Raw genomic sequence first — 16,671 nt, 5'->3', positions numbered from 1 at the left:
TATACAAATTTTAGTCTGGGGAATAAAGTTCTATATGCAAATACATGGGTATGCACATTTTTCCCCCCAGTGACACACTTTTTCCCTTGTGGTCAAATATAAATCTTGCCTAAGCAGCACACTGTCACTGTTACAGTAAGTCAGATGCCATGACCTGACACTGGTCACTCCTGCTTTTTCAGGACAATGAACCAGAACAAATCTCCACTAGGAACACAACTATCAAACACTGACCATGTGTATGTGTTTAAAGCTAAAATTCGTTTATAGTAAAGAACTGGCCCATAGAAAGCAGATTATAAATAGTTTATCCTGTTCACATTATGTAGATTTTCAATATCATCAACAATGTTAGTACAGTAACTGAAACAAAAAGGAGAAAAATAACAAGGGGGGGGCACAAGAAAGTTCATAGTGTGGCCTGATATAGTATATGGGTTCTCTCCTTTAATATGCATCTCCCACAGGCAAATAATTAATATCAGTTCATTGTTTGAAGGAGAGTAGACTGTCCAGGATTAATTTATTGTTCAGGTGTCATTTCCAAAGTGTAATAAAACAGGAGTAAAGTCAATAATGAATATCTGAAATCCAAACCAATTTAACTATAATCAAGGATATCTTTCTTATCTATTATCACAAGCATCCCAGTTGCCTCCATGTCTTAAAAAATGCTTTCAAAAGTTAAGACACAATTAATTATACCTTATTAATTCCCTCAAAAGCAAAAAAATATATGTACCATTCAGCATACAAAAATTACACATTAAAAGTGCATATATATCTTTCCTCAATTGGCCCACTCATTAAATTTACATTTGGTCATCCTTACTTTTAATATGTACTTCTGTAAATCTTCATGTATATGCAGGTAACTATAAATTTAAAAAAAATTACTTCAGCACAAAACATGCTTTCTTCTTGTCGAAAACTGATTAAAATTAAGATTTCAATCATTGTAAACTTGGATAAACCTAGTTTGTTGGACAGTTAACATACAGACAAACATCATGAATTTTACTAAAAATCTGGGCCAACTCATTGCATATTTGCCCCCTGAAATGAAAAATAAATAAGAATTGAAGCAGTGTATTGCCATAACTTACCTTGAAGGTAAGCAGGTTCTCCTATATTTATAGAACTTAGACAGGAGATATTACTGGTAACCTCCAATACGAGTGCTTTTAAAAAGAACCTAGTTTTAAACTTTGAGATAGCATAGGACAAACCCTATAAAATTCATTTTTCTTTCCTCAAAATAATGGAAGATCCTTTCGAAACTTAATATCTTCAGTTATCAATATTACTGCATTATGGAGCTAGTGCAATCCTGCATAGCCTTGGTCAAAATGACAAGGCACAATAAAAAAATTAAAGTATTCTATGAACAAGAGAAGTTATTGAAGATAATTTAAGGCCTTGAAGTGAATTAATCAGTCTAATTTAAAGCTGAAGAATAAACCATAAATTATCCACCTGAAATGCAAGCAATATGCTTTTTCAGATTCTGTTCTGTGGACGAGATAACAGAAACAACTCTTGCTTATGGTTTGTGTATTAGAATCCTTCTGGACCTGGAGGAGTAAAAGTCAATTCCATTTTTCTACTGTTCACGGAAGATTTCAGGACTGTTTTAGCCGTTTGCGAGGAATGCCAAATTGTGGACACTGTGCAGATGCTAGTGCTCGGAAGGCTTCTGCTACTAAGTGAGGGTGAGACTGAATCATGGATTTCCACCCTGATGTTTCCATTATGTCGGTTGCTTGGCTGAAAAGTAAAATTAAGAGAGATGTTTACTAAAGAGTACTTTTCAAAATGCATTGTTGTCTTGTCAATTTTTTTAAAATCTGTGATTCCAAAATGCTTGAACACTATCTGAATTTATTAAAATATTTTTATCTTACTGGTATTTTCTATTGCAACTAAAACTATTAAATTTTTCTACTTATTGTACCCTATGCACAACATGATCTCTCTGTAAAGAGTAAATAATTGCTCAGGCAAAATATCATTACCCTCTCGTCTCCTCTCTTCTGTTATACCACCCACCATCCAATTAATATTCAAATATTATAGATTCTCCCTTCAAAATATTTCTTATATACTTTTATTTCTCTCCAGTCTCACTGTCACCAATCTAATCTAATCTCACCCTTCATTTCTTACCTGAACTACTCCAATAACTTTCCAACTGGTCTATCTGTATTTAACTCTGCTCATCAACTACCACCACCACCCCAATCTTCCCACAATCCATTCTCTCCAACCTGCATACACAGAGAATGTTTAAAATATAAACATGATCATACCCTGCCCTAGATGAAAACCCCTTACTGGATGCCCATTACTCTCTGAATAATGCTTTAAAGTCTTAATGTTATTTTACATGGTCTTCCAGTATCTGACTGCTGCCTGCCTTCTCCCGCTTTTTCTCATTACCTATCTCCCCGGCTCCACACAAACACACCACTGCTCTATCTCATAACCAAAATTTTGCACATCTTATTCTCTTTTTCCAGCACACACTTTCCTTCCTCTCTTCCCTCTTCTTCACCAGAGTGATTCCTACCAATACTTCAGGTCTTTATTTTTACAACAATCCCTTGAAAAGGCCTTCTCTGGCCTCTAGATTAGGTTAGACCACTTTGTTACGTATACATAATGCTCCTAAATAAGTATGCTATACATTTGTTATCATCAGTTTATTGCAATTAACTATTTAATTACCTGTTTAATTAGTTTGCTGCTAAATCATAAACTCCATGAAGGCAGAGAAAACATCTGTCATGCTCACCACTATATTTGTACTGAGCACAGTGCCTTGGTAACTTACTAGATAATAAAATATAAGTATCTGTCAAATGATCAGCTACTGCTTGATGTTTCCATACTTTGGTTCATGCTAACCTTTCTGTCTGCAATGCCTGCTCCTTCCAAGTTCTAACTCCTATTCATGTTTTAAGATTTAACTCAGGCATTTCCACTAAGCCACCCCTAAATCTCCGGGCTTAATCAAGTGCCTGTACATATCCTCCTCTATATTACTTACCATATTATAATGAAATAGTATGTTCTTGTATCCATCTCCATTAGATAAATTTCTCAAGAACAAGCATTTCCCCTCAATATTCTTTTTATATATAGCACCCCAGCATGGTGTTTGACAAACAGCAGATGCTGGGTAAATGGTTGTTAAACTAAATAGCAGCTGGTATCAACAAAACAATTTTTTTTATTTGCCAAACATCAAATTACTAGTGTGTCATTACGTTTAAAATTTCAACTAGTTGTTTAGAATGACATAGATAACTCTTAATGTACCTGATCGTTATTAATTCAATAAATACCTACTGAAGGTCTGTACACATCACACAGCTTCTCCAGTGGAGAATAAAATAAGCTAATACTCTTTGACAATGAAAAAGTTATATAAAATGTTAAGTATTTTCTTAACAGAGTTGCTGTGGATTGAATGTCCTCCCAAAACTCACTGAAGCTTGATCCCCATTGTAACAGTATTAAGAGGGTGGGAAATCCAATTATGGTATTTGAAAGGTGGGGCCTTTAAGAGGTGATTGGATCATGAGGACCATGCTCCCAGAAATGGATTGATACATTCATGGAATAATGGGTTAATAGTTTAGTAGCTTGTCACAGGAAAGGCACTGGCGGCTTTATAAGGAGAGCACCTTAAAGAGCTCTTGCCATTCTTGCCATGTGATATCTTTTGTTGCCATGAGACTGGCAAGAAGAAGGCCCTCATCAAATGCAACCCCTGGACCATGGACTTCCCAGCCTCTCAAACTGTAAGAAATAAGTTTCATTTTCTTATAAATTATCCAGTTCCAGTTATTCTATTATAAGCAACAGAAAATAGAATAATACAAGAATAAAATAGAGCTTGGAAGTGGCTAAGTTTAAAGGATCACAGAATTGTCATTTACTGCAAATACAGTATATTTTAAATTCAAAATGATTTTTTTTCTAGGATCACAAACCATAACGATACCATATTATTACACATTGACCAATATAAAGTACAACCAATAATTGAAGAGTAATCACTAGTTTTTACTTTCAGAAAACAGAGTTCACAAACTAATAGGAATTCAGTTAACCAACTTCACATATATGAGAACTAATGACAGCAATGTGAAAAAAGTCAACAAACTAGTTTATTTTATTGTTTTTAACACTGTCCTCTTTTTTTTTTTACTTTCATCAACTTGATAATTTGAGAAAATGGAATTAAGGGTTTACAGGCAAAATTAATTAAAAGAAAATGTGAAATCTTCAACCTATCAACTCTTTTCCCTTTTTGATTTCAAATAATTTCAAAGAATAGAAAAGTCGCTCTAAAAATGAGAGAAGAAAAAATGTAGGGAATAATAAGTTCGAATAGTTCACATTCAGAAGATCCAGGCTTAAAAAGATAAAGCAGCTATCCAATCAGTGATAAATATACCAGGGAAAAAGAAAGATCAAATCGCTACCATTTTTGGAATACAAGCAGCTAGCCTAATATGAGAATACTTCAAATATCTTTTAATTCTATTTTTCCATGAACTTTCTGAAGTACCCTTGTATATCATATGATCTAAGGTACTTGGCTAACCTAAGAAGCAGTGAGTTACCATTAAATATAAAGACTTTTAAAGCAAACCTGGAGGGTACATTCCTCATAAAACTAAATAAATATTTCCCACATTTTAGGAATGCTTTCTGAAGGAGCAGGGGCTGGATCTCCAGCAGCCCTGATAATACCTGGATTCAGCTATACACCATGTGACATATGTGCTTAAGAAATTAGAGCGTCCATCCCAGTTTGCATTAGAAGCTGATCCACAAGGGAGCATAGCCTCAGGAATCCAATGAGTAGTCAAATTATTTTTTTTAAATAACTGGCAGTTTGTTTAAAGTAACTAACATCTGGATTCGTACTTATTGTAGATGAACAAAAGGCTATGCAAACAATTTCATTTATGCAGATCAACTTTAAGTCAGAAACTGATGTCATCTTACTTGCTGTTCCAGTTTTTCCCATCTTTACACCCAAGTTGTCGAAGTACACTGCACCTGCATTGAAGATTTAAACACACTTAAAAAAAAGGCCAAAGAAAAAATGTTGAAGGTGTCATGCCCGCTAAAATACAAGCATAGCTTACCTATTAATAAAGTCTATGGCTTGTGCTTTCAACTGTTCTGCACTGTGCAAATCTGCAAGGACAAGGGTATCAGCAACATTTTCTACTGAGAGGTTACTACACAAAGCTTCTTCGCACATGACCTTCAGCCGTTCCAGTGCATACTATCCAAAAGGAAAACATGTAACCATAAAACATTTATTCCAACTACTGAAGTTTTCAAATACATAATATCTGAAACTTAGAACATAAAGTTAAAGCACATTATTCTTTGAAATTAGGTTATTTTAAAAGTCTTCAAATCATTGTTTTAACCTAATATGAAGAAAATATGAATAAATGCATTTAGGAGAAAGACTAGTTTCTTCAGAAAATTTCAATTTGCACTAAGTACAAAATGCAGTATATTCTTAAAATAGAGTTTCTTTTAAAAAGCTACCTTATTACTCAATATTCTTAATGTGTATATTTCTCTTCTCTACTATTTCAAACACTAGACTGTACCACCCAGTACACTGCATGTTGCCACCACTGAATCTTGCCAATCTTGTACACTGCATGTTGCCTCCACTAACTTGAAGAATGAATGAATTATAAAGCTAAACAAATCATATTCATAACCATGACAAATTCTTGCAGTTATTAGTGTATATGTTATGTAATACAACATTTTTAGCAGCTTTGAGGTATAACTGACATACAATAAAGTGCACATAAAACCATCAACTCAAGATAGTGAATGTACCCATCATCCCCAAAAGTTTCCTCTTATGCCTTCGTAATCTTTCCCTTTTGTCCCATCCTAGGCAAAACCTCAGATATGCTTTCTATTACTGTAGGCTTTTTCTATAAATGAAATCATACACTATGCATTCATTTAGCTCTTTCATTATTATTATTTTGATATCCATGCATGTCGTTGCCTGTGTATCAATAGTTTAATCCTTTTTATTGCTGAGTAATATTCTATTATGTATAGGTACATCACAATTTGTTTATCCATTTACTTGTTGATGAACATCTGGCTTGTTTCCAGTTCTTAGCTATTACAAATAAAGCTGCTATAAATATTCATATACAGGTCTTTGTATGCAAACATGCTTTCTTCTCTCTTGGGTACAAACTTAAAAGTAAATATGTTGGATCCTACGGTAAATTTAACTTTTCAAGAAACTGCCAAACAGCTTTCCAAAGCAGTCGTACCATTTTACATTCCATTCAGTAGGGGATTAGAGTCCTAATTCTATCACATCCTTGACAACATTTAGTATGGTCTTTGTAATTTTAACCATTATAATAGGCGTGTAGAAGTATCTCATGATGATTTTAATTCACACTTCCCTAATGACTAATCATGTTCAGCATCTTTTATTGTACTTTATTGACATTATTTCAGAAAGTGTCTGTTCAAACATTTTGTCCATTTTTAGAAATAATACTGTTTTCTTTTAATGCAGTTTTGAGAGTTCTTTATATAGTCTGAATACAAAAGTTAGATATATTCTGGATGAAAGCTGTTCATTAGATACATGCTGTACAAGTATTTTCTCTCAGTCAGTGGCTAATCTTTTTATTCTCCTGTCTTTTGAAGAAAATAAATTTAAAATTTTATTGAAGTCCACTTTATCATGTTTTACTTTTATGAATTACATTCTGGTGTCACAGCTAAGAAACCTTTGCCAAAACCAAGATCACAAAGACTCTCTTCTTTGTCTTCTTTTAGAAATTTTAGATTTTTAGGTTTATAACTGCATTGCTTTTTGTATATGGTGTGAGGTATGAAAAAAAAAGTTCATTTTTTGGGCATAAGGTATTCGATTGTTCCACCATCATTTATTGAAAACAACTATCCGTTCTCTACTGAATTGTAATTGCACTTTTGTTTAAAATTAGATATCCATATATGTCAGGGTCCATTATGATACTCTCTATTCTGTTCCACAGAGTTGTCTATCTCAACACCAAAACAACACTGTCTTAATTATTAAGCTTTAAAATAAGTCCTCATATCCAGGCAGTAACCTTTTTTAAAGTTATTTGATCATTCTAGATCTTGCACTTTATACATAAATTTTTTAATCAGCTTGTCAATTCCTTTAAAAAAATCTGCTAGGATTTTGACAGAACCATGTTGATTCTACTAACCAATTTTAAAGAGAACTGTCCTTTTAACAACATTGTGACTTTCAATCCATGGACAAGATTTATCTCTCCATTTATTTTGACCTTCCTGAATTTCTCTTGGCATTATTTTATAACTTTGAAAGTACAGGACTTGAACATCTCTTGTTAGATTTATATATATGTATTTAATATTTTTGAATGTTATTGTAAATGGTATTTTGTAATTTAAATTTTTATTGATAGATTCTATATACATTTGGCCCAGGTTCCCCTAATGGTAACATTTTTCAAATGTTATATACACACAGATACACACATGCATATACCATCCTTCTATCTATACACATATATACATAAATATATATATACACATACATATGCGGGTCCTTCAAAAGGGTCACAAAAAAAAAGAATTGAAACATAATGCGAATCTATGAACTTTTTGAAGTACCTCTGTATACATACATACAAACATATACACACATATGTGTGCTTTATATACTAGATGTGCTTTTAGGATTGTGAACCACTGGCTTTGAGATTTTCTGATATTTTTCAGCTTCCCCATCTTCAAGAAATCACTATTACAAAAGAGCATTATAAAATTAACACTGTTTTTCCTCTTTCTATGATGCCTTATTAAAACATATATCTATAAATACAGATAATTAAATTACACAAAATACCTGATATTTTATCCTTTAAAAAAAAAAAGTCATGTGCTATATCTTCAGCCTAAGAATATTCAAAAATTACAATAAGTTACATATGCTATTGTGTGTGTCCTCATAAAAGGGAGTAAACATGCTCAAAACTATTAAGCTTATAAGTTTAATCTCCGATGAAAAAAATTGCTCAAGGTATTTTTACATATTGTAAATTTTTTTTAAAAATCTCATTTCCATATTATCCCACTATATGCTATTTCATAAAACTCTCAAGAGCCATCTACAAATAGCATAAATTAATCCAGTATTTCAAGTTACGTAGTTTTCATTTGATGATAGCTTTCTAATATACATCAAGCTTGAAGGTATTTTCCAGCTCTTTAAGGCTTAATTACTTACTTTGTCTGCAGCTGCCAACAAGTTGTCAGCCATTTTGTCAAGGTTTGGTGCTTTCCCTGTGTAAATGAATCTCATCATTTCTTTAAAAACCTCAGGGTCTAAATCATTTATTTCCACTCGATTCTAATATTGAAAACAACACAAAAAATTTAAACATAAAGAACATGCATACACAAATGAACCAAAGTGAATCTTCAACAGTAATTTAAAAGCCCCAAATATGCAGTAAAGTACTTTATAACTCAAATACACATTTACAGATATTTCTAAACTGTATTTTAAAACTGAAGTGAGTAAATCTTCAGTAAGCTAATCAGGAAAAGTGAAGAGGGCAAGTATAAGAAGAAAAACATATATTGTATGAAAGGTGGGTTGAACCATGACTAGCTGGAGAACCCACACCTGATACTCCAACCAAGCCAAGCACTACTATATGGGAATATAAGCCCCAATTTCTAAATTAAAAAGAGTTAGAAAAACGAAAAGCAAGCAAGCAAACAAACAAACAAAAATTGTAGGTCAAACAAAATAACATTTGTTTTCAGTTTCTAACCTCTATCTTAGAGGATGATGGCTATTAACTTTTCTTCGTTGTATTCCTAAGTCCAAGTACAATGCTTAAGACCCTACAACCAACCGTTCTATTCCCAGCATTATACAAACATAGAGCTAGATAATAACAGAGCTCACTACTTCGGAACTCTCCTTTTACAAAAATGGCATGTGATATTATCTACTGGCACCTCCTTACTTAAGACACAGAAGTCCAAAGAGGACTAGTTGTTTTTTACTTCTACATTGTTGTATTTCATTTCTCTCCTGGGATTAATGGAGCTAAATATCTAACACTAAACAACACCAAACTTTCTGACCCTTTGCTGCAAATAACATCTTAACATCACTGATGTCTCCCCACTTGGAAATGATCAGAAGGCTGATCACAGCACCTCCGTAGACCAAAAGTCAAAGGAAAGCAGCTATTTTATTGCAGCCTCTAGTTCTGCAGAAAGGATAAGGCTGAGCCACATGAATAAAACTCCGTAGATGTCCTGCTGAAGCCCTAAGGCTCACTTGTTTTGCAACTAGCAAAGAATCAACCTCTGAGCTCTATAACTACATTTCAAGATGACCGGCATAAAAGAAACATCTGAGGGAGCTAAATAGGTAATATCTTGACTATAGTTAGTATACAGTACTGATGTAATCTACGTCCTTTTTCTTAAATTTAATAAATACCCTCTCATTTTACTGCTGAAAAGAATGCAGACATTATTTTTGTTATGCTAGAAAACAAATCCCAAAATCAACCCATAAAGTCTAGAAAGGGAGCATATACATCTTAATCAGAAACCTCTAAAATACCTATGCACCAGAACAGTACTTTTGCATAACTATCCTTTTAGATAACAAATACTGATTTATTTACACACCAGATGGGCATCAAAATAGCTGTTACTTGGAATATTCACTAAGAATCCACATTATTTTATTAGAAAACGGATTTTTTCTCCCATTTTTCTATTTGTTCTTAAATTTTTCCCTACTTATTATAGTATGACAATAAGAACATGCACTGTTATTTTTAAAATATAAATTCCACTATTTTACATTTGTACAAATTAAATATTAAACCATGTTTACCTTTTTGCTTTCTTCCATTTCATGTTCAAACATTGCATTAAAAACTGGAGATCGAGCTGTAACAAGAGTAAGCATCATTATTTAATGCACAAATTTGTTTAAAAAATGTACTATGGAACACGAAAATAGAAAGTACCTGCAAGCACAGATTTATGAGCTTTAAATTCTTGTCCTCTCACAAAAAAACTGCAATCTGTAAATCTTGTGTTTTCCCAGAGATTACCTAAATCTTCCGCTAGTCGACATTCAGGCACCTTCAACGTGTTTGTATTAGTATGTCCTGATATGTTTACTGAATCTTGGACCACACTCACCTAATAAAAAAGTGATGGCAAGAAAAACACTTTCACAAGTTAATATCACTAATTAGTTACTAAGTTTAAAACTTTAATTTTTTTATCTTTAAAATCATTTGGAAAATTCAATGTATTCCTTATCAAAAATCCTAATACCCAGGAATTAAATTTAAGGATACAATTTAAAGGAGAAAAATAATATAGAAAGAAAGAGAAATAATATAGAAAAGATTACTAATCTTTTCCAATAGAGATATTTTATGTAAATAAATGGGGCTTATGGATTGTTTGGAATGCTTGATTATTAAAGTAATTACCAAACTATTTCTTAACAGAAAAAACACAATCTGATGTTAAGTCAAATAAGTTTTTTTTTTGAGGTGGAGGAAGAAATTTCTTTTTTATTTCCTCACTTAAACTTCAGACCTATCAACATTTAAATTTTACTACACATACAAAAGTAGTATAAGGCTCATAATGACTTTTTGATATAGGAAAAAAGGTTATATAAAACTACAGTATATGATACACAAATTGGGATTTTTTAAAAAAGTATAATTCCTACATGTTTCAACTCTAGTAAAATTGATTTAAATATCCAGTAAAATTGATTTAAATTTTAATGTACAAGAATTCCCACAAAAGCAATCATAATTATTAAAGTTCATGAGAATATTTTATAAAAAATCAATGGCAAGAGCAATACAAATATAATTTATTTCGATATGCAGACCTTTTATTTACCTATGAAATGAAAAATAAAAGTTGGTATGATTACAGCACTGCTTTTATGTAGATTCCAATATGATAAAAATGAAATTATCTCCTAAAACATTACTAAGTCTTGCAGACCACTTTTAAGAAAAGGCATTCTACTATATTACTAGAAATTTCACATTACATTTAATAAATTTAAAAAAAAAAAACTACCTCAACTAGTAAAGCAAATGTTTTAGAGTAAATGAAACTTTAAAAAAATGAAAAAAGTGCTATATTAGTTATCTAATGTTGTTGTTGTTATTAGTTACCTATCTATTGTTGTTTTAAGCTGCTAAGTTTTGGGATCATTTGTTATGCAGCAATACATAGGTATAATCATTTAAAGACATTTCATAAGTCCTTTAATAAATATAATAAACTACACAGAAAATGTACATTAGAAATGGATAAATTGGACCAAACTACAAACATGCAAACACACAAAGTAAAATAATGGTCCAGAGTAAAATGTTTGGAGAATAGTAAGTCAGAGAAGTCCTGATTCACACAGATGTACAATTGTATCTCATGTGACTGAATGGATGCTTCTAAAGAAAAACAACGAAACCTTTAATTTTCCAAAGATATTTTTATTAACTACTTTTTTCACCCCAACTTCCAAATTAACCTTTATAAAGCCTGTGTGTCATAGAAACCATCTAGTCCATTCACCTTATTTTATACAGAGATTTCAAACTGAGACCAAGCCAAATTAGTGTTCTAAATCACATTCCTAGTTAATATCAGAGGAAGACTGGAACCGAATCTTCAGATTCCTTTTTCTTATGGATTTTTGTACTAATCAATATTTGTTTTCAATATTATTTAAAATTAGTAATATTACTTCAACACAATTACAATAGAAAAGCATTTTTCACAACAATCTTGTAAGATGTTTTTCTAAATATGGGAGCCAAGGTATTGTGTACATAAATAAATCCACCAATAAAGGTTCTCCTATCCTATCAAGTTTTAAATCACTCAAATTGTTTCTAAAATTTTAATAACCACAAAACAGAAAAGCTTCACTAATCCTTTACCTGACTGCCCTGTTCCACTACATATTATAACCTAAAAATATATAAACCAAAAATGTTGATGTTAATATTCAGGGTTTAGTTAGAGATCAGCTTTTTTTTTTTTTAGCACACAGACCTTATTTACTTGTTCATAATGAGCACTGCTCTTGAAACTTCTATACAGAAGGAACTGGATCTGTTCAATTACCTGCATAAAAATATGCAGTCAAGTAATAAAAATGTGATATATTTAATTTAAAAAAAGATTTCTTGAATTCTATTTATTGTCTCTCAACCTAAATCAAAATAATATATTTAATATAAAACTTTGGCAAAAATCAGGTGACAGAATAAAAAGATTAAAAGAATAAAGACATTATCGGACATATATTGATAATGTTATATTTGTATTCTGTATAAGCGATATTAATTCAGAAGAATTTGTATTATTGACATACTTATCTACACATTATTATCACAGCAATCACAAATTTTAACTAAGATACAGAATTAACATTTCATACTCTAAAGAATATTCAAGGGACTATTTATAAAGTAGAAATTAGTGATCTACTTAAAAATTGATATGCAATGAATTCTGACGATTCTTTTCTTGATACCTATAATTTAAAAAATGATAAAAATTTAGTTTTCTCTAATACGTATTCAAATACAGGTAATGAACACTCTTATTGAATGGAACCTAGAATAAAAAATTCAGGAAAAAGGCTGAGATTCTTTCCTAAGGTCAAATTTGTTCTTCTTTCAAGTAAAAAAAAAAAAAAAAGGCAAATGCATAATTCTCAAAACTGTCAAACGTTGCAAAGCAAAACCTCAAACTCATTTGACAGCCCTTTTTCAAATTTAATTTTGACTCTACCCTGAGAATATCATTTAGACTGAAAATGAACATGTGAAGGATCTAATCAACTCTGTTACTACACTGAAAATCTGGATCTCATTTAATGTGGAACTAAAGTGACTACTGATTCCATTTTTTAAAAATCTGAATTCTAATTCTAAAAGCTAGGAATCTCCAAAGCTGCATGATACTACAATTTCATCAATCTAATAAACTACTTAACCACTCCCCACACTGGCTCTAAAGTGAGAAACTTTTAATAGTCCAATTTCACATTGTCTTCTAGAATAGCGGGTCTTAGATTTTTTGACTTTCATAGATAGTTATCATTTTAAAAAATCTGGTGACAGAAATAGGGTAGTCAACTTTTCATTTTGCCAAGAAAGGGCTTTTTAGAAAATAAAACTCTACTTCCACCCATTATCACAAGTATTTTGAAACAGAAAGGCTATTTCTGCAAAAGAAAAATAGAATTGGAAAAAAAGATATGTACTTAATTAAAAAAAGAATCTACTTAACTTCGTGAAAAACTCATTGTATATATTTTATCTGTACATAGATATTTTTCTGTATATCATGAAATGGCATGGGTCTGTAGATAAATTAATCAGGTTTCTATTTTTGTTATGTATTCCTCAACTCCTGTTTTCTGCATCACTTGGGGTGAGAGAGGACAGAGCTATTTACATTCCTAGAAATCTCCATCTACCTCTGTCCACTTGAACCACTATATGAATTTGCAAGATTAAGCTATATCTTGTGCAAAAAGAGTAGCACCAAACTGCCTTACCTGTCTACAGCACCACTTGCAGGGGAGGGGGAGGAGGCAGTTCTTTAGGTAGGGCAGTGCAATGCTTCCTCCTCTTCTGCAAGCAGTGCTGGAGATGCTGTAGAAGGAAGGGCATCCATGAGAGGGGTGGAACAAACAATGGAGGGCATGAAGAATGTTGGTCAAAAGTACTTTTTGCCCACCTATGCTAAGTACGGTGCCCAAGGTAGAAACATCTACATCAGTAAAAAGATGCATATTTCAGGAACCAAAAGTGAATCTGATCAATGCCAACTTAAAAATGTATGTCATGGTGGGTTCTATTTTTAGTGGGTCACTAACATGTATAATCTAGCATATGGATACCAAGCACACTTCAAAAATACTTATCAAAAAAAAAAAAAAAAAATCCTAAACAATTTCAGCCTTAATTCTGAATTTCTTGGTTGTCTAGGTTCCAGTACAATATAGTTAGGAAAATATCTATAAACAGTATTTCAACTCTAAAAAAGGAAGTATTTTCTAAAAAGGTTCATTAACAAAATGACTTTAGCTGTAGTTGTTTTGTTTTGTTTTTTAAAAATCGGATTAAATAGCCTTTATGTTTCTTTAAATTCTAAGATAACATTTTCAAAATTTAAGAGAAATGCTAAAATTCTGGAAGAATCTACATTAAGTGTGCTAAAAATTTTAAATAGCATAACATTTATTTAGAATACTACTTAGAATATCTATTGGCAACAAATTCGTTAGTATGTTTTTTCCCTAAATTATTTAATTATAAGCCCTGCTCAAGAGACTTGTGGTATACGCTTTATCAACCAAAAAATTGTATTCATAACAAATTCATACAGTCCATTTAACTTGTCTAAGTGAAAATAAGTAAAGTAGATAGTCTCTGGGGTCATATTTCAATTATTCTTCTGACACAACATAATGACATACAATTAATTTGTAATCTTGCCAAAAAATTTTACACATTTACTATAAAAAGATCAAGTTAACTTAGTAGCAGTTAAGAAAGTTATTGTGCTTTCTACAACATTCATCTGTTCACAATGTGTTGAAATATATTTAATGTTTAGTTTACTTAATCATAACCTTTTCACTGCCTTTTTAATGAAAATTACCAACTGCCTTAAACATTTCAATAAAACTGTTATTGATCTCTTGTAAATTGTGCTGATAATATAATCCTTTAATTTACCCTTAAGACATATCTCAAAAATTCGCACAGATAAAACTACTTAACGACAACAATGACATTAACAAATTCAAACCTCAAATTAAGACAAATCACAAGTGTAAACTATGACAGAGGTAATGCTGGTAACTTTCAAAATAGAACGTTTTATGCATATAAATACACCTCATAAGTTTGTCAATAGACATAGGAGTATCTTAAAAATCTGATATCTATTTCTTAGAATGCTAATACCTATTTGATTAAATTAATCCACATGCTTGATTAATCAGAAAGCTTCTCACTTTTCCAGGAACTTCTGTATTCAAACTGATAAACTGAGTAATAATGTTTAATATGATCAATCTGAAAATAAAAAATATTGACCACCTACGAGTTAGTCACAGTAAAGAAGTTATTTAGAAATGTTCATATAAAGATGTACATATCCACAGTTTTTTCAAGAAGGAATTAGTATATGGTAGTATAACTGCAAATTCAATTTATAGTTTGAGATATGACAAAATTTTTTCACAATGGGCTATCACACTGATTTGTAAGACGACAATCTAATCAGCTTTTTCTGGTCAAGCATTTAGAAATAAAACTTTATCAGTTATACTAATTAATTTTTAAACTATACTCAATATTAATTCAGTTTATACTTTGCCGTATCACTGAATATAACTATAAAGTTCCTTGCAGTTAAAAATGTACCTACCTCACAAAACAATGTAAGCTTGTCATCTGGTAAAAGACCATTAGCTTCATCAAGCAAAAAATCCCTTCTAATGAATTTTTTAAAACCCCAGTCCTTCCCTTGCACAAATCGATATGCTCTTTGGCTTTCTGGTGGAAAAAAGAATAGAAGGTTAAATAAAACAAGTACCCAAGAGACATTTTTCTTAATAACACAGTTAAATAAAACATGCAGAAATAGAACTCGGCCAATACATCTATCATAAAAATTACAGATATGTGTGTTCATACATAAAATGTCGTAAGTTAAGTCAGGTAGAACGAGATCACTTTGCATTGCTACTCAAATTTTGGCATCAATGAGCTCAACTTCAAACTTCTGGATCTTTAAGTAGAAAAGCCAGATCAAATCTCATGGAGAAAGAAGAAATCTTTTAAACAATCTAGGCCCTATAAGACACTGAAACAGGATCAGAATATGTTGGCATAAGCATACTATTCATTATCTAATATCAGAACCCGGTTAGAAACATACTTCTTATTTCCTGTTTTTCCTTCTAAAAATTAATGCTCTAAGTCATCAGGCATCTTTTAAGCTTTCCTGACACACCCATCAAACTGATTTAAGTTTTACTGAACTACAGAAAAAGTCATTAACTGGTGAAAAGGCTAAACAAAGTCCCTCATCATTCCTAAGTCTCTAGACATAATCTCCTTATCCCTTAAAAAAAAAAAAAAAAAAAAAAAAAACTTTCATAAAAGCCAAAAAGCTGTTTTTAGTATAATTTGTAAAAGATTTAATAAATAAATATCTGAAGTAAATGTTTCAAATGTCTAAGGTACTACACAACTGTATACAACTGTATATTATGAAATAAACAAGATCCTCTACAGAAAGTATTCATAACCTACTACAGAAAAAATAAAAAGGTAGAAAATCAGTAATAAATGTAATTGAAATTCTCCACTATCTTAAATGTGAGACTATGTGAAAATACATATTATTTTGGCAATAAAAGATATTATTTTAAAACACATGTGGGAGGAGATTTTTTGTAATGAAGTTACTTGATTCTGTGACTCACTTCTACAAAATATTTAAAATTTA

At 31.4% G+C, this 16,671-nt stretch overlaps 1 protein-coding gene across 5 annotated transcripts in view; it reads right to left on the bottom strand.

The window, feature by feature from the left end:
* Positions 1-504: 504 nt before the first annotated feature.
* SPOPL (speckle type BTB/POZ protein like) overlaps positions 505-16,671 on the bottom strand; it is a 46,210-nt gene continuing 30,043 nt past the window's right edge. Inside the window, exons 5-12 of one of the 5 annotated variants that reach the window (XM_063106779.1) lie at positions 15,586-15,713; positions 12,187-12,258; positions 10,113-10,290; positions 9,977-10,032; positions 8,336-8,458; positions 5,166-5,308; positions 5,023-5,076; positions 505-1,767 (exon numbers count right to left, since the gene is read on the bottom strand). In XM_063106779.1, coding sequence (XP_062962849.1) covers positions 1,623-1,767; positions 5,023-5,076; positions 5,166-5,308; positions 8,336-8,458; positions 9,977-10,032; positions 10,113-10,290; positions 12,187-12,258; positions 15,586-15,713 — 899 coding nt within the window. In that variant the 3' untranslated portion in view covers positions 505-1,622. Of the gene's footprint in view, positions 1,768-5,022; positions 5,077-5,165; positions 5,309-8,335; positions 8,459-9,976; positions 10,033-10,112; positions 10,291-12,186; positions 12,259-13,702; positions 13,800-15,585; positions 15,714-16,671 lie in introns of all 5 variants that reach the window. The other 4 variants (XM_063106811.1, XM_063106787.1, XM_063106797.1 and 1 more) reach the window with 4 other exon arrangements.

The sequence above is a fragment of the Cynocephalus volans genome, chromosome 1 (genome assembly GCF_027409185.1).
Source record: "Cynocephalus volans isolate mCynVol1 chromosome 1, mCynVol1.pri, whole genome shotgun sequence".
Taxonomy (NCBI): domain Eukaryota; kingdom Metazoa; phylum Chordata; class Mammalia; order Dermoptera; family Cynocephalidae; genus Cynocephalus; species Cynocephalus volans.
Note: the sequence above shows the minus strand (reverse complement) of the source record. Positions and strands in the feature narration are given on the sequence as shown.